Source organism: Chondrus crispus, genomic scaffold, assembly GCF_000350225.1.
Source record: "Chondrus crispus Stackhouse genomic scaffold, scaffold_188, whole genome shotgun sequence".
Taxonomy (NCBI): Eukaryota; Rhodophyta; class Florideophyceae; order Gigartinales; family Gigartinaceae; genus Chondrus; species Chondrus crispus.
The window spans coordinates 35,304-53,817 of NW_005179067.1; the positions used below are offsets into that span (position 1 = coordinate 35,304).

General features: G+C 49.1%; 4 protein-coding genes; 1 reads left to right on the forward strand and 3 right to left on the reverse strand.

The window, feature by feature from the left end:
• Positions 1 to 7,746: 7,746 nt before the first annotated feature.
• CHC_T00003377001 (hypothetical protein) lies at positions 7,747 to 8,013 on the reverse strand. Its single transcript, XM_005714810.1, has one exon. The coding sequence runs from the start codon at positions 8,011 to 8,013 to the stop codon at positions 7,747 to 7,749; it is 267 nt and encodes an 88-aa protein (XP_005714867.1).
• Positions 8,014 to 8,020: 7 nt separating this feature from the next.
• On the reverse strand, positions 8,021 to 11,261 carry CHC_T00009411001 (Serine/threonine protein kinase, sepA). XM_005714811.1 is given in 2 exon segments: positions 8,021 to 8,180; positions 8,181 to 11,261. The coding sequence occupies 1 exon segment, from the start codon at positions 11,259 to 11,261 to the stop codon at positions 8,181 to 8,183; it is 3,081 nt and encodes a 1,026-aa protein (XP_005714868.1). The 3' UTR covers positions 8,021 to 8,180.
• Positions 11,262 to 12,219: 958 nt separating this feature from the next.
• CHC_T00003378001 (hypothetical protein) lies at positions 12,220 to 12,420 on the reverse strand. Its single transcript, XM_005714812.1, has one exon. It carries the CDS (start codon positions 12,418 to 12,420, stop codon positions 12,220 to 12,222), a length of 201 nt encoding a protein of 66 aa, XP_005714869.1.
• Positions 12,421 to 12,476: 56 nt separating this feature from the next.
• Positions 12,477 to 14,213, forward strand: CHC_T00003379001 (hypothetical protein). Its single transcript, XM_005714813.1, has one exon. The coding sequence runs from the start codon at positions 12,477 to 12,479 to the stop codon at positions 14,211 to 14,213; it is 1,737 nt and encodes a 578-aa protein (XP_005714870.1).
• Positions 14,214 to 18,514: the final 4,301 nt, after the last annotated feature.

Consider the following 18,514-nt stretch of genomic DNA (forward strand, 5'->3'; position numbering starts at 1 on the left):
CCTCTCCCCGATCCTCCCCGGTTGTAGAGGAGGAGAGATGAGGATGTCAAAGGGGGAGGAATGAAAGAATAGGAGAGAACTACGGACGAGGTGCGGTAGGGGCGAATATGAAGTGCTTGGAACGTATGTGTAGCGTGGATTGATGGGATGGCGTGGACAAGAAGTGCTTAAAATGAAAGAATAGATGTGTCGACAGAGTGGCGAGATGCCGTGACACTGCATGTGTAGACGAATTGCGTCATCTGGACATTGCCAGTCTCTGTTGCGGATAGACGGATATGGTAGATGTGGATACGAGCCGGTGGCAGGGAGGGGTGTCCCCTTTGTGACAGTGGTTGAGTCGGCGGTGCAGGGAGAGGGCGAGGCCGGTGCTAAGGTGTACGGTAGGTCCAATTGATGGACTACTGTGCAGCGGTTATCAGTGAGGAGAGAAGAAAGCGTGCCCGCGTCTTTGATATGGGGGAAATTTTGGGAGAGGAGGAGGGCTGCTTTCCTCAATCCATGGGGGCATGACGCGAGGAGAGCACCTCTCACACACACAGAATACGATTTGTGTCACTGTGTTGCCACCCGGCTCGAAGTCACGTGCGCTACAAGAGGCCAAGCTAAAACCTAAGAAGCGCGTACGGATGCAGTTCGGTGTAAACGGCTAACAATCGCTGGAGTGCAGTCGGGCGAGGACGCTGGCTTAGACGGGAGCAAAGAAGGGGACGAGGAAAAGGAACCAAAATGTAGGCTGATCGAGGCTCAAGACGCTGCGCGCGCCCGCGAAGCAAGAAGAATAGTCTTTACTCCCTACTTCCCCTTACCCCCTGCAAGTGCTCGTGCGCGGCGAGGGCTAGGGTACCACTCGAAGGGTATAGTTACTTTACACTTCCGTACCGAGCGCGGGCTTGGGCTTGACGTGGCCTTGACCTCAGTTCCGGTCCAGAAACTGAGGAAGACGCATACAGTGTGCTGGTGGGCATACTGGGCATATATACGTAGCAGCCTCCAGAAAGAGGACCTCGAGCACTTCAGTTGATGCGCTGGGCGCGACAATTTGTGCAGTGAGAACACAGCCCCACATTGAGTGCCCGCGTATGACACAGTACAAGGGCATGCCCTCTCCTACTCCCGGCACACCGCTTTACAGCACCTTCCCTTTTTCATCATCTCGCCCACTTCCCGTTGTACAACTTACACCCACCCTTGTTGCCAATCCTTCCATCGCCCTTGACGTCTCTTTTCGTCAATTCCCCATAGCCCCGCACCTTTTCCAAACTACTATTAGGATCAAGGAAACTCTTCTTGATATTACTTTAGTTGATTGCTTCTCAACCTCTCTGCTCTGCCCGCCGCCCTGACTAGACTACGATGTTCTTTTATCACAAACTGTAATTGGTCCAGACTTCAAACAGTATTTGTTTTCGCGTACAGTATCCTGCAAAAGTTATCGTTGCCGTGTCGACAACCGGCTCGTTGCTCCTTTGCTAACCAAGTACTGCTTGTCGAAATAGTTCACCACCTCATACTGTACCGCACTCCCTCGTGCTCCTGTTAGAAGCTTGATTCGCCCACAATGGACATCAGATGTGGCACTTGCCTCGCGAAAGAAATACACACCGCCAAGCGAATCAAATGATTTTATTTTTATTTCAAACCACGTTGCTTCACTTTTATGTTTCCTACAACAACGATGGTCGACATTACACGCTTAAAACGGAAGGAAGTCTGGAGATCTATTACTAGACATGCTCTTGATACCGCTTCTTGCCAACATCTGTACTGCATTTAAACAAAAGATGAAGTCCCAGTCACAAAATGCCACGTTCCGGCATTTTCAGGATCTATCACAGCGATCGCGTGATGCGCTCTGGGACAGAATGAACAAAGCAGTACCACGTACTTGTTAGGAAAGACTGCAAGGTGGTTCTGAGATATACAGTATTCCCGAATTTAGTTTAAATCTCCCAATGTGCATTGCGGGTTTGTGATCAGGTCGTGGGGGAATTCGTTGCGTCACAGCCCCGTCCCGCCTCTATCTTGTGCGGCTATTTGGGAAAGTGTGTCATTCTGTTAATATTTTTGGCCTGTCCATACCTAGAATGCGGATGCGTAGTGCTCACATGCCCTCCTTCAGCCAGTTTATTGCTGTCGCAAATCGTAGTATCAGAATTGTTGAAGCAATACTGCAACATTTGTCTGAACCTCTTTATCAGATATCATTCAGTACATATAACTGCGGAAACGACGGAAGTTTAAATTACTAGATTTTTGGCTTTACAGCTCTGAATCGGCTTTCCTCTCTCTGGCGTCCGTTCATAATCTAAAGCAGTACTGAACACTACACGAATATCATATTCGTTACAGCTAGTACACTGGGTGCTATTGACAAGTTCGTGAAACATAGGTACGAAAGCAGTTGATTGAGGGTATTTGAATGTGCGTTTTCAGAATATGTACTAAAGTGTACCGTTTTTTATTGTCATGTGACTCTATAATGCACTGTTATGCAAGAATATTATAAAGCTGGGAATAGGGCTCGTACTCTCATAGTATGAGTAACAACCATTGAAAAATACCGGTGCTCCACACCAGAATTGAACAGCCGCTAGTGGATAACCGTTGATTAAATGCATCGAACTCTACTCAAAATTTAGGCGAGCATGACCACTGTTCAAATTCGTGTCGTTTGTCACAACATTTGGCCAACAATAGGAATAGGTCCATTCGTGCGAGTTCTGAAAATACTTTCCAATGAATTGCGTTTGTAGTCGGCGCTTCATCCAACCCCTTCCGCTACTGAATGCGGTGCAAAACGTCAATGTCTCATCGATGACGTTCCAGACTCCTTTTCTGTGGATCAGAAAATTGTGAGGCTTGCTCAAGTTCACCATAACATAAAATCTCTGTCTGTTTGGCAGGTATTTTTGTCATCCTATTGTAACACTTCCAAAACAAAACGAACAGTCTCCAATCTGCTGTTTATGCGTGCAGATCGGGTTTCCTTCTATTCTACTATCTTATTGCACACTTTTTTCATTAAATGCTCGTCTGGTTTAATGCTTTGTCCTGTTGCATAAGGAATTGCGTGCGTAAGAAGCCATTCATTTTGCTTCGATCTCGTGAGCCGAAGAGAAGAACTTCCTGCGAAGAGACTCTGCGTGTGGGAAAGGACGTGCAAGAACCACTGATTACATTGCGTACGTGAGACGTGAAGAATCTTTTTCCTGCATGAGCAACTTTTGGAGTGGCAAGACTTCCCCAATCGCCGTTTTATGCTTCGCAACACGTTTTAATCACAGGAGCGGTAAAAGCGGGGACCCCCCGAGCGAGAACCCTACCGGAGGCGTTTTGATCGAGTTTCCATACGTTGCGACAGCACAGTTCACTTCTCGAGATTTTGTCTGGGACAGCTACAAGCATCTTTTCTCGATATGTGGCCTTCGGATTGTCAAAAAGCGGCCCTCATAGAGCAGGGACGCTAGATAACATATCAAGAGATCTACAAATGGAATGAATATGTGCAGTTTTAGGGCGCATGAGATGAAGTTGAATGTACAAAGAGGTTTCGAAACGAGGTTTAGATGTCTGTCACTACAGCACGGAGCCGCGGCGATGGGACTAACTATCTGAACAAACAGCCACGAACCTGACCCTACCCTCCGTGGGACGATCTTTGTTGGACTTAACGACTTACAACCGAATCAATACGCTCAGACATAGTTAAAGATTCTCCTGGCTGTCAAAGTGAATAGAGCGTGCGGCAAATATTGCACTGCACCAAGTTACTGCAAGTATGGTGAACACAAAATAAATGTGAAATACACATATTAATGTTCATCACAGTAATTTATATGGCTAATGTGAAATCACATATCAGCGTGATTCACAAAAATACTGTATGTACAGTATATGTGACCGCACTCAAAATAGAGGCTTCATAATAAAAATTGATGTGATCAACATGACTTGGAGTAACTCGGTGTGCTAGCAGTTGGTTCATTCCAAGGGCTAGGATTTGCACCAATCGCTTTGAAATTTTACATAAGTTTTTCTCAATCCTTTCTGGCCCCGTTTCGACAGCTGGTAACTGCCTGAAAATGGCCCCGGTGCCTATAGTCTTCAACCGACACGAGCAGAGACCACTATGAAATTGATTCAGCCTGTTGGGGACAGAAGCACACATCTTATTAATAGCTTTTCCGTCCTTCTAGTGCATTGAACCATTTTATCGTTTCCGCCTACGTCACAGAAATAAAGTCACTCGACATTTTCTGGTTTACGCAGCGGAGATGCCCTACTTCGCGATGGTCCATGAAGAACATGACTCAATACAAAGATATATGATTAGTTGGTTATGGGTTTTCATCTAGTCAGTGGAAATTCCTCCTCAATCATCTTCCATATTGAAAGTTCTAGATGCAGATGAGTAGGGCGTAAAACCATAGCACCAGTGAGTTCGAAGTTACTTTCGGAAAACAAACAACCCAGTTTCCATACACTTCTACACTCCGTTCCACTTTGAAAGCGAGAGGTACTCGGGACGCGGAGCCACTTGCACCTCTTCTATTTCCTGAGATATAGAGTTGCGTGAAATGAGATAATCGTGACTAAATTCTGTTGACTCTCTAGTGTTGTCGTTTTCTAATTGTCCTGATCTAGGATGAAGTGGAAAGGATTCGTTTAAAATTAACGGCCATTTCTGGACAAACTGCCCGCGCAAGCTTGACACTCGCTGTGAGTTTCTTTTGCAGATATAGATGAAAGAAGAAGGAAATGAAACTAAAGATAAATATTCATACTATGTTGCAGGTTGCCGCAGTCGTAGAATGCTGCGGAGAGACATAATAAAGTATTGTCTTTCTGTGAGTGTCTTTCTGTATGCACGGTGTCTTTCTGTATGCACGTATTTGTCACGAGTGAAGAAATCCGTCTTCTATTCACGATGACCGCTAAACAGGGATATAGAAAGATCCCTAGGGTCACTCAAACAAACGTCCACATAATCGCTGTGACGTGTTCCCTGGCTGAAATTTCTAGGGAGCCTTGTCTGGATTTTTACTCAGGGACTTATGGTAGGGTATGCACAGAATATTCCCCTGCCAGAGATGTTGGCATGACTAGGAAATTAATATGTGGAACCCTGCAACGGCAGGGTGGGAGAATGTAAGCACTCTTTGTAAGCACGACGCTTTCTTTCAGCGAAGTTGAAGCGAGACAGAAAGGACACTTCCTTTCTGGGTGAATGGCTGTTGAGTAAGTACTGTACAGTATCTATATATATGTCTTTTATCGAAAGTTCAATCATATGTATTGTGCATATATATTGTGGCAGCCAGGGAAAGATCTGTCTCATCATTCGAGCGATGAAAGATATACTCCCTCAGGGCCGTGTGACCTGATCTCTCTGGAGATTGAAGAGGCAATGCTCCGAAAATGTTAGTGGATTTCATACATGCTATGACGAGAAAGAATGTGAACGTTCTAGTGGTCGAGCGTGGACTAGAGCTGTACAGGGAGTGGAACTAGAGTTGAATCCACAACTACGATTAGAGCATCTCCACCCGTCAGAGCAAAAGATTAAAGGACGGGACAAAGTATTTGCGAGGGCGGAAGGGCTTGCAGTCGAGTGAAGTACAGTAGGCTCGTGAATTGGATCATGGCTCGCCAGTATTAGAAAAACATGCGGTCAGCGCTACACAGCCAATGAAATGAAATACTGCATCCCATATTCATTCCGCGCCTTACCACGTGTGAAGTCCATGACTCATTGTCTCTTTGTTGTCCTCATAGGGGGGATGGGCATCGTGTCGATGAGGGACGAGCAAGCGCCTGATTGACTCTGTTCTATGGCAAATCTGGACGCGGTGCGGAAATTGTTCATGGACAAGTTCCTACCGAAGCGAAGAGGGTCTTTTCTTCTTCTTTCTCCGCCTCTTTCCGTCTTCTCCACCTTGGACGCCCCCTTTTCTCTGGAACAATTCTTCATTAAAGCTGGTGCAGATACCTGCAGTGCTGGTGCCACGTCGTACATCAAATTGATACAATTTTTCGTCCATACAACACCAAAGAACCTCTATTCTTGCAAAAAAAAATCTATTTTGGCAGTAGCCGAACAAAACAAAGAAAATTTATGTTGTCATTAGTTATGATATTCATATTTTTGCGAAATATTATGGAGATATACTGTCCTGGCAGGCAGAAATGCCTATCCGCACCTCCAACCCACAAGAAGAAAGTCATATACAACATGATTCCTCTACGAGATAGCGAAATAGAAAAAAGGCGTTGGATGCCAGAGGAATGGAAGAAAACTGTGCTTTAGGAATGAAGCGCTCTACAAATACGAATAGTTTAACATACAGTTGCTGAACGAATGCGTCAACACAGCAAGCTGTCTATGATGTTGCGCATCACGACAGCGATATGCACTTGGTTCAACTTGAGATGGCTGCTTGCATTGATTTTTTGAGTGGTGTACTAGAAAACAATAATGTAAGTAATTGGTGTCTCGGTGAATAGTTGCGACGACGATGCGTACAAGAATGGATACGTCTGTGGATGTGATCAGAAAGAAATAGTTACGTAGTAGCAGGGAGATGAATGGTTTCGTCCCTCGATAGAAGAGTATAATGTTGAGGTCAAGGAGAGAAGAACACAGGCATAGAAGGATGGACGGAACAGCAATGGGGCTAGAAAAGAAATGCGGACCCACTGGTGTGGTGGGGGGGAGTATTGGGGTGGAGTGGGAGCTGAGAGGATGCAATGCTGTAATGCATGGCAGGAAAAGGGGACCATGCGGCGATCCCCGGACGGTACGAGAGACGCTGACATGCATTACAGCAAGGGAGAGAATTGCCTTGAGAGGAAGCCAGAGTTACAATTGCTAGAACTTGCTACCAAGATTGGGCCGGGACGGGGTGTGATTGGCCGTAGAAGATGATAGCTGTGCAAACACGGCCAATGGGAACAGGAGCCCCGGCTGCATGTCATGAACGCAATTTTAGGCCAAGCGCTCCTCGCAGCGGCAGCTCACTAAAATGATCACAATTTCTACCGTCAGCGTCCCTCAGGTGGTGCCGGCGAAAACCAATGAAACCAATCCACACGGCGGCCCATACTTCAGCCCTCTCGCTTGTCCTTATCTTGTACCCCTCCTGCCCCCTACCCGTGTCACTTCCGCCAGCGCTCACCCGCACTGCATCTTCCCTTTCCTCAATTTCCTCTCTCCCCTCACCCACTTCTCTTGCAGAACCGTTCCCTTTCTTCCCGTCTTCTCACCGCTCCCCTCCCCCCTTCATCGCAACAACGGGCCCCACACGCCTCTCCCGCCGCCCCTGCCGCGTCATGCGGACCGCCTTTTACTTTTGCGGTATGCCACTGCGCCGCTCCCCCCGGAAACGCCGCTCCCCAAGCCCCCCTCCACACAAGTCTCCGCTTCCGCCCCCGCTCCCGCTGGCCGCCCCGTCCCTCTCTCCGGTTTCCAATCAAAGCGACGCCCAACTCGACACCCCGCCAAAGCTCGTCCACAGCCTCTCGCTCTCCAGGTTTGCAGAGGACGTCGACTCGACCGGCGCCGGCTTTTCTGACGTCGACCTCTCCGCTGTCGACTTCGAAAATCTACCGGTCGCCTGGGATGCGGGATTTGATGTAAGCATAGAAGAAGAAGATGATTATCCCGATCACCACAAACGTGATGTCAACAACCTTGGAGCCTTACATTCGACCAACCTGTTAGGCCCGCCCGCAATCACTAGCAAGTCAGCTGAATATCATCCCGAGTTCGAACGCGTTGACGAAGCCGTCCGCCGCTGCCCCGCCCCAGACCCATGTTTTACAACAGACCATACCCCGTTTAGAGTCGGCCCGGATGTGGAGAGGCAATGGCATGCCGACGCCAGAATACACAACCAGCTTTTCGGCGCTAACTTCCGCACCACAGAGCCGGACATTAGGTTTTACGCCCGACAGTACCAAGACCGGCGGAAAGCCACAATGTGAAGTGTGGCGGAAATTGCACATCACCATACGTCTGTTTATGTTCCAAAGGGCTTGGTCTTCGTCGTTTTATCAGCTGTTATTTAGATCAATGTACATACTCAACAAAGCCCTCGCCCGCTTCCTACCAACATGTTATATACCGAGATGCCACTAACAAGAAAGTAAACTGCCCGTAACTATCCTTCCTGTCTCGCTCAACATAACCCTACCCCGGTCCTATCTAGCGCTGATAGCAAAAGACTAGCTTGCTCCCGAACCGTAATTGCCTCGTCACTCACTAGCACCACTTCAGTAAGAAGCAACCGCAGTGCCGCTATCAAACCAGCGATGCGAGAACCTTTTTCCCATCTTTGCGCGTGCGCCAACAGTGTCCGCAAGAGCAGCAACCGGCTCCGTGGCCCGCCCCCTGCTGACCCCGAATTCTCGTGATACATCTCCTCCAACCACCGCACCATTGATGAGACAAGTTCCAGCCGCGCCCCAAATACTGTGTTCACCTTGTCCGAAATTGTTATCATTTTGAGATACGGTTCAAGGACACCAACGACGTCCTTGATACGCAGCTGAGCAAGCGTCTGACACATCCTTGTGCAATTGGACTCCAATACGAGGCACTTCTCCACCGCCTGTGATTGTGAAGCGTCATCCAGCCATTCGGATAAAGACTGCAACACACGTGCTTGCCATTTTCGCACTGTTCCTGGGGCTGAGAGCAATATCATCAAGTCGATATAAAATTCCACACCGTTGTGCTTTGACAGCTCCACGCGCGTCAGTGGCCCAGCACAAGCAAGCCCTGAATACATGTCAATGCAGAGAGACTTCAAGTTCACATCCTGTGACCGAATGTATCGCTGTAGATGCGGTACCAGTCCAGCTTGGGCTGCCGCCTCTTGCCGCCCTGCTGAGACAATGCACAAGTTGTGCAACGAAGAAATGATGAAATGCCTTGCTTTCGTCCCGACCACGCTATCCTGATCGATGGAAAGGTACTCCACGAGCGTGCCTATTGCTGACGCTTGTTGAAGGGCATGGTGAGTCTGCGGGTCCCGAGATAGATCCCGAACGCTGCATAGAATGGATAGAGCGGCAGCTACAGGGACATCTCGATTCGCGATCTGCCTTACTATCGGATCGAGAACAGATTGCCTGATCATCTGCTCCTTCACGAACGGATCTGCACGCGCTCCGAATGTTTGCAGAAGAGCAGCGAGTTTGATAACATGCCCCTGCACCTGAGTTCTCAGTTCATCGTCTCTATTCCGCATAGTAGCAAGCGTGTGTAGTGTGTCCATGTTGAAAGTAATGCCATTTGTTATTCGTTCCAAAAGGCCATTCCATGCAAATCTACGGCAAAAGTCTCGCTTGTGTCGTTGGTTCTCCATGGATAATAAAATATCAATACCTTCGAGGGCGGTTGTGGACAACTCACCAGCAGATACAATGTCAGGTTCCAAAAGGTCAACAAAAGCTTTGAACCCTCGGCAGGCTATGAACATATGCCGTGTTCGCTCCAACCGCATCACGTTGGCAAGAAAACGAGATGCTAGGCGCCGAACAGAAAACGGATAGGAAGTCTGGCAGTACCTAATTATAATTGGTAAGAAGCCACTCAGACAGAGGTCTTCCCGAATATCAGAAACTCTCGGATATCCAAAAAACGACATCTGCGTGTTCTGAGCTCCAGCCTTTTTCGATTGTTCCGCGGAGTTATCTGTGCCACACTCCGTACTGGAGTCTTCCAACAAGCTCAAGGACACTTCCAACATAGCTTCTATGACGCGACCGCTTCGAGCTGTACCACTCTCTAGTGCTTCGAGAAGAGGCAAGAGGCCTGGGTCATAGATTAGATAATACCTTTGTTCCGGATTTCCCTTGAACATCTCTACGAGAGTCCTGCAGGCAGCGATGTGCACGTCGTCTTCTTGGCCGAGACCCCTTGCGTGGGCTTTCACCAGTTCCCAATGCTCTTTTTGCTTTCTGAGGCGTTCTCGTTCTCGATCAACCTCAGGATCGTCCATTATATCCTGGAATGGATCATCGCGAATGCTCACACGCTGCATACCCCCGTCAGCAATACTAGCGTCTTGTTCGACAGTACCCATAGAACCACCAAGTTCTTCTCCCGCGAAGCCTATCTCACCAACAAGATGGTTTCCTGTACCATCGTTGAAGCCGTCCCCTGCGGACGTCTCCCCATCCGCTCTATCGCTTTCGCTAAAATCGAGATCATCAAAATCGACATCGCCATCTTCTTCGTACATGCCTAGTGTGGCCTGCGAGTTGGCAGATAATTCGCTCTGCTTGCTCCGTTGAGACCCGCTTTTTCCACTGGTAGCACGCAACGATGGCTGTTGCTCTGCGTTGTCCAATTCGGGTTTTGCATTGAAATCAGTTGAGTGGCTCGGCTCGTCTTCTCGAGCAAGCCAGCGATGTCGCAGAAGCTCATCGGTAGTTGCCCTGCCTGTAACGTCTTTGTTGAAGCACTTTGTCAAGAAGTCCTCGCACTCGGTTGATAAGTTCGGAGGTAGCGGTGGACAGTCATCAGACACGATTCGGAATAAGGCAGTCATATCTGAGAGTTCATAGTACGGTGGGAAACCGGTGAGCAGCTCAATTACCGTGCATCCTAGTGACCAAATATCAGAGGCAGTTGAGGCGCCGTCGAGTCTGATAATCTCGGGGGCCATCCAGTAGGGAGATCCCGCGACGTCAAGAGGGTTTGTAGAGTGAAGCATGTCGGCTCCTGGTTTCGTAGAAGCGACACCAAAATCAGCAAGTTTGACGTGACTCTCCTTCGTGACGAGGATGTTGGCACCTTTTATATCTCGGTGTACAACACCCTGTTTGTGCAAATAGCGTAAACCCAAGATGACCTGGCGCACATAACCCGCTACTACTGCTTCATCGAAAACCCTGGACCCCCTGGCTTTGCTCCTTCGAATGGCATCGACGATATTGTGCAGACTTCCCCCTTCGACGAATTCCATGACAATATCCAAATACTCGGAATTGGGATCATCGACAGCTTCAATGTAGTTGACAATGTGGGTATCTTTTAGATTCTTGAAGAGTTGGATTTCGGTTTGAAGGGCCTTGTCCTCGTCCGGGGATAGACGGCTCCTCGCGACGCGTTTGACGGCGACATGCCTCCCGACTTCTCGCCATATACCCTTGTAGACTGTGCCGTACGCTCCCCTTCCGATGACTTCTAGCAAGGCATAGGAGCCATCTCGGCCGAAGAGCACCGAGGCGCGCGGAGTAGACTCATCCATTCACGTAAAACGCATGTGAGCGACTGCCATGGAAGCAGCTCGGAAGGCAAGCACTTACAAGCAGGCGTGCGAGATAGGAAGAAGAGATTGTTGCCGTGTTGGGTCTTGCCTCACCGGGCAGTGGTTAGCAAAGGGACGGGCGCTGAGCTGCTGACGCGAAGCAGGAGACCGTCTGCCCGAAAAAAAAAAGGTCTTGCTACATATGTATTCTGAAGATCGCGGTGGTGCACATCAAGAAACGTTTCCATGACATAAAAAATTAAATGAAAAGACTACCCATCGGGTAGACTCTGCAGTGCCCGTCATAGATACTGTGCATCGGCTACGCCGCATAATGCTAATTTTACACCCCATTGGCATGCAGTGCTAATGTACCCAAGGGTACTGTACAGGATCGCAATTGCTTTCGGAGCGGGTGATTTTGTCCTGATTTTGTCTTGACAGAGTCGCGTGTACTGTAGCGCATCGGTACAGTAGGGCGAGCGGGGGGAAGGAACGAAGTTACCGTTGTAAGGAGATAGTCCCCGGTTCGCAGTTACCGTCGGTACAGTGAAATAGAAAAAGGTAAGTTCTTACAGTAGTCATCCAGTTCCTTTCCAGCACACTGGCGGCCGCTCGGGCGGCGAAGGAGGAAGGGCACAACATGGCCCGGGTGGTAGCCTGTGTCCGTGCCCCACCCGGTGCGCTTGCCCTTTTCAGATTGCCGTTATTTATATAAAATTGTACACCTTAAGTAACCGTCACTGGCGCCGACAGCTACAGTACCGGCATCTTAGCCCGCACACGTGGCCTTCTTTTTCCTGACCCAACCACAATTGCACTGAAGCAACCGCTTCCCCCCTGATAGCGTGGCGTCGTCAAGACACAGGAAATTTTCCTTCCCGCTCTCGCACAGCACAGCCCCTCTAAGATTCGCCGACGTACGGAAACATAACGATGACCACCGGCGCCAATCCATCTAATTGACCACAGCCGGAACTACACTCGACCAATTGTTTCTCCCTAGCCCTCGAGCCCCACCACTAAGTGCATGCATGCCCTTTATACTCGGCTCAAAATATGTGCGAAACGCGAAAAGAGAAGACTTCACCCGGCCTGAATTTGCTGCTTTGCAAAAACTTCTCCGAAGGAGCCATATCGCATTGACGTCGACACTCATCTAAAGTGGGAGCGTGCCTGAACAAGTGTCTACTGACCAACAACTGCCGTGCCACAATGCGAGCGAGCGGTCCGGGTATTTTAGGTTTGCACGAAGACGCCCTGTTACATGTGTTTAGCCACTTGTGCGGGATCGACAATCTAAACGCTCATCCTTGTGCCCCCGTTCTTCGTGGATCACGTCTAGAACGTGCGCGTGATGCCTTTGCACTGGCGCAAACTTGTACTCTCCTTCTCAGTCTTTTCAAGAGAAGATTCCTTGTGCGAATAGATTTCTTTCAAATAAGCCACGCTGAGGACTGCAGAAATGTCTCCCATTTCCTGCCATCGAGATACCAGGGCACACAACATATCAGAGCGATGGTTCGCATAGCTGCAGAATCCCTTCAAGAGCTACGCATTCCGCCTTGCGAAGGATGGGAAAATCACGACTCCATACTACAGGAAGTTTTACTCCACTGTCCGAATCTGCACACTCTGGCATTGCCGGAGTCCAGAGATCCATCTGATACGTTGATGTACTCTCTCTTTTACTCCGCAGAATTAAGCCTCCAAGCCCTAACCATTCAGAGCCCCTCGATGGGCACTATTGAGGATCTAGAATCGGGCCTTTACTGCAACTTGCGGCAAATCAAGCTTACCAATCTTATAGAGCTCCATATATCTCGTCTCGTTTCGTTCCTCCGTCATCGGGGGAAGAGCTTGGATTCCCTGACATTACACTTCGAAGATTTGAATCAGTACAGCTCAGGACAAAACTCCTGGGGTCTTTTCTACGATGCTGGTTTCCTCGCGCTCTTAGCAACTGATCTGCTCGAATGGTGTCCTATCTTGGAATCTCTGGATCTAGGTCTTCCCTTCCTCGACTTTTCAGATGTAAAAGTCGCAGGGGATGATGTCAATATCGATTACTTGAATGATAATGAGGTGATGACCCTTGCCAAAGCGCAGTTGCATGGAGGTGTTAAAACCCATGGAATCAGGTCACAGCTCAAGCACGTACGAATATCTACTTTCCAGTCGCGAGAAGCTGTTCAGAGACTGTTTAGAAGTCTTTCTACGCTCATAGCGCCAGCTGCAAGGTTGGAGCTGAGGTTTCCGAATGCCGTCATTGTCATACCTACACCAGGCAGTTCATTTCGTCGACCATTTTACCGCGCACTAAACATTACGAGACTGAACGAGACCGCACAATCCCTCGAACTTGGGAACACTGACTACGGAAAGATTGAAGAAGTGTGTCTATCATTCCATGATCGACAAGAATTAGACATTTCCTTGGCACGAACCATACTACGTCGTATTCATAGAGAAGCTGGGTCCAATTTCAAGACTCTTCGAGTGCAAAACTTTGGACGATCATATTCGAATGACTTTCTCCGTTTGATTGACCTATCGGCGGAAGTACCTTCCGCAGTCACACTTCAGATGCCCCGAGACTTTGTGTGTTTCTGGTCCACAGTTTTCAAACCATCCATGCTGGAAAACATTCCCGTCAACCTGAAGAGGTTAATATTCACGAACGGGCACACATGTACACATGAATCCGAATGCCACAGCATCGCTACAACCATACCAAACCTTTTGCATACTATTAAGATGCGTTGTCCCCACATCGAAGGCGTATATTTGCAACGCGCACGTGAAACAGGTGAACCCCATTCTGACAACTTAAGACAGCTTACTCGAAGTTCTCTAAATGCTCTTGAGGTTTTTGAAAGCGAGAGGCCGAGTGTGGACGTATCAACAATTAAAGCACAACTCCTGCTATGGGTGGAAGATTGCTTCTGGTAGTCTCTTGCGAACAGCCTTGTACTATATTATGCTGCGCAATGTGCATGTGGGAATGGCCATCTTGGTATTTGCCTTGGAATGTTTTAGCATTAATAAAAGAGATGAGTCAGGCGTTTCAATACTGTACCCTTCTCACTGGGGTATTGTGGAACACTTTCCGTGTTCTTAGGAATCGTCAAAAGTCAGTAAATTTTCCCTGATTTTCGTGGCAAAATTTTTGTGCGATAAATGGCTCATGAGCGGCGGGGGAACTACGGAGCACCCGGCAAAGCCCATACTTGGTGTTCTTCAACGCATTCTCGAAAGATGAAGTAGACCACGTGCAGCCACATGGGTCTGCTCCGGACCGTCATCGTTTTGGACACTTCCAGCCCGCCTAGTTTTCTGTCTACGCAAATATGGCAGAGGTATGTCGTCGCTTGAGCTCCCGTCGACCTCTAAGCTAACCGATACCACTCTTCGAGGAATATTGGGATGTGTATTTCCTTTTTCATTCTCCATCGTTGATGTGAAGGTAGCCAAGAGTTTTTTCGGGGCTCCCGCAGGTGTTTCCATATCCGTAGCCGGTCTGTAGTCATTCATGGTTTCATTGCACGTGAGTGATCGATTCGTGAGAAGCAGTGCAGACTTGGGCTCAACACTGACCCTTCTCCGGTTTGTTTTGCTGCCCGCTCGCGGTGAAGGGTGTAGTACAATTCTGTACCACAACCCCCCGGGGAGATGATAACCGCGCAGGAGGGCCGGTGCTACTATAGCGAGCAGGCGTACACGCGCCCGCCGCCGTGCATAGTAGACACATTTCCACCAGCGGTATTCGTTCTAGTGATTTACTCGCATCATACGACACGGCGCGCTCTGCGGGGCTCTATGGGGGCAGTCCCGCTGGTCCTGGGCCGCCCAATCGCCCCGACTGGACGACGGCGGCACACAACGCCACGGAATTACCAGACCCTGCATCAGTGCATCGCTCTCCCGCATCGACACCGCCCGCGACGCTTCACCCCGCATCGCCTCAGCTGACTGTTCCCCGCATCGCTTCGCCCGCACCGCCCCCCTTCATTCCCCCGGCGCCTCCCCGCATCGCCTCAAGCGCCCGACTCCCGGCCACCTCGCTTTGCCGCTTTGCCCGTCACCGCTTCACCCCCGCACCCTGCATCCACCTGCACATCGCCTCACACCCGGCCGAGTCGCTGGGCCCCCTCGCCTCCCCATCTCTCTACACGCTCCATTGCCAAAACCGCCAGCGCCTCCCCACTCTCGGTGGTAATTTCACCCTTCCGTCCCGCATTGCAGAGGGGGTTTCTCGCTGCTTTACCTTCCTCTCGTCGAGCTGCTTCAAGCAAGTTGTTTCCGGATGGGGAAGTTAAACTCACAGCAGAGTGCCAAGATGCACTGGTGGTCTGCGAAGCTTTTTTTGCACCAGTGCTTCGAAGCAACGCTTCCCAGCCCAGAGGACGTCTCTGAAGCGCTTTGTGAATTGGTCGTCGTGCAACCTGCCGAGTTCGAGGCTATACTACGGGTAATATTCATATTCGATATCATCATCGATGCAAACGTTTTCTTAGCAGTAGTTACTGCTCTTCATGCGAGCGAAGAGGAAACTTCCCTGGACAACCTAAGGGCTCTTTGTCTAATGAAATGTCACAGATGTAAAGCATACCGTGAGATGCCTTGGTTTTTAAGCACCAAAGGAGAGCCGCGAACGAGTTGTAATACCTGTCGAAGAGAAGACCCCATGGACCTTGTTCCCGAAAAAATCTACTTCATGGGTTGGCTTCCATTTGTTGCAGACAAGCAAGCGTTTATTGCAAGGGAGCAGGGGCGTAATTTACAGTCATCGACGGAGCTGCAGTATCTTATCGAATGCTGTTATGCAAGCGATCAGCCTGTGCACCCGGATAACCGCTTAGAGTTTATAACAAAAGTTGAATCTGTCGTTGAAAACGTTGAAGGGTTCCGATATGTTTCGCACAAGAAAGGTGTGAAGACACATGCCTATATATGCAGTCAGAGAAGCCATAATGCGGAGGCCAAACGTTGCAAGGTAAGTTCAAGATTACATGACTGTGGTGGCAGGTTGTCTATTTCGTATGACCGAGGTTTTAACTCTCAACCTTACGGTGAGGCATACTTTGCTGCACGAAAGGGCCCAGAACAAGCATGTATTATCTGAACAGGAGAAGCAATTTTTTTTACGGCACGCACGGCAGGGTAGTACTCCGTTTCTTATTTGCTCCAACTTGCGGGCGTCTGGACATGTGCTTATTCAGTACCCTCAGGTGTACCAACTGTGATTGGACCAAATGACATCACAATTCGAAAGGCTGTCGACCCTAAAGAATCTGTGTTACTGTATGCTCAAGAGAGCAAGACGTTCGATGTTTTCTTTCACCAACGCTCGCCGTTTGCTGTCGGTGTCAAAACCAGCATGGCAGATATGCTCTGTCAAGAACACAATATAGTTGAAGGATTTATTGATTCTACGTACAAGACTTATTCATCATCATGGGAACTTTTTGTTGTGATCGGGGCAGTGCTGGGTGCTGGCTTTCCGCTTGCTTACTTTTTTATTGAGTCCGGCAGTGTTTCATCGTCAGAAAACGTGCGGAGAAAGGACACAATATATGAATGTTTCCGAGGATTGTTCGACTCGTTGGTGGCGTTCCGACCTACCTTCTTCTTTTCAGATAAGGATTCTGGTCAACTGGATGCCATCAAACGGGTGTATAAAATAGACCCGTCTTTGTGCCTCTGGCATCTTAAAAGAGCCATCAAGCAGAAGATTGGAGGTCTACGCAGAGATAAGAAGGCTAAAATCTCCCAGGAGCGAGCGACAAAGTTACTTGAGTTGATCAGTCTCCAGTTTAACCGCCATCCTTTTTTCGACCCTGAATTCTCTACAGTTTTCTCTGAACAGCAAGCACGGGAAGAAATAGATCTCTTTTTTTCTCCAGAGGGTGAGGAGACGCTTAAAGCGTACTTGATCAAGAATTCGTACGACGGAAATATGTTTTATTGCTGGGGAATGCGACTTGCGTCGTGCATCCTCCTCACCAAAACGACAATGATGTGCGAGTCGCATTTCTCAGTTTTAAAGCGCCTTTATCTTTTGCCATACAACCGGCCAAGACCAGATTTACTACTGTACGTCATAGAGACGAAGCTCATGACCAAGCTTAACTCAGACTACCAATTGATGATGAATGGACGACAGAAACCAAGCTGGTGGCGGGCGTTTGTGCAGGAATGAAAAAAGGCAACATCAACTCCCGTAAAAGGGATTTACAATGTGGATAAGGTTAAATGGACTTGTTCATGCCCTGCATACTTACAAAACCCGTTTCTATTGTGCAAACACCTTGTTCAAGGCATGGAATTGCCGTTGTATCGTGAATTGATTAGGGGTCGTCAGCCGCCTTTCATTAAGTCACGGAGAGACGAAAACAGATTAGTTCCCCTGTTCGAAGGACCACTCACTCATTCAAAGCGACGGAAGGCCAATGATGGGCTCTCAACTGTCGCTTCTGCGCAGATCGAAGCGGCATCAGGATCCAACTTTATCAGCCATGTTTTCTTCCAGGACTCGAGAGAGTCTGTTTTGAACTATGCCGGGGAAGCCGCACAGGATTCAATCGATGACCTCTCCTGGATGATAGAACATGTAAGGAAATTGTCAAGCTTAACAAGTGGAAGCCGCCAGCTGTTGTACATTAACGGCACAGTCCTTCGGACTATGAAAAACTACAGACAGGACATCGAGCAGGATGCAAACATGCGAAACTACGACCACTTGGTCCAAAGCGAACACTCTGTTCCAGCCTTAGCCAAAATAAAGCGACCCTTCATACCTTCAAATCCATGGTAGACTAATTCACTGGTTCCTCCAAGTGCACATCTTGGCTGTTGTATGTCACTGGCCCCCCACACGTACCCTCAACGATCTGTTCCCTTAATTGAGAAGACGTCGCCTTCACAAGCCATCCACGGCTACCGTGGAGGAGGCGCGCTAACAGCCGCAGATCAGCTGTCAAATCTGTGCGCCGAGGTGCGCGCGGTGGGGATCAAGGCGGTGGGCGCTGGTGGCGAAGGCGAAGAAGAAGGCGACGCCGGTGAAGCAGGCATGCGAACAGGCGGGGTAGAATGGGAAGGGGACCTAGAGCGAGGAGCTGAGGCAAATCGGGGACAGAGCGACCCGGAGCGTGGAGAGGCTATAGAGGCCTCACGCAATGGAGAGCGATGCGGGCGTGAGGCAAAGCGAGGTGGTCGGGAGTGGGGAGGCGTTTGAGGCAATGAAGGGAGAT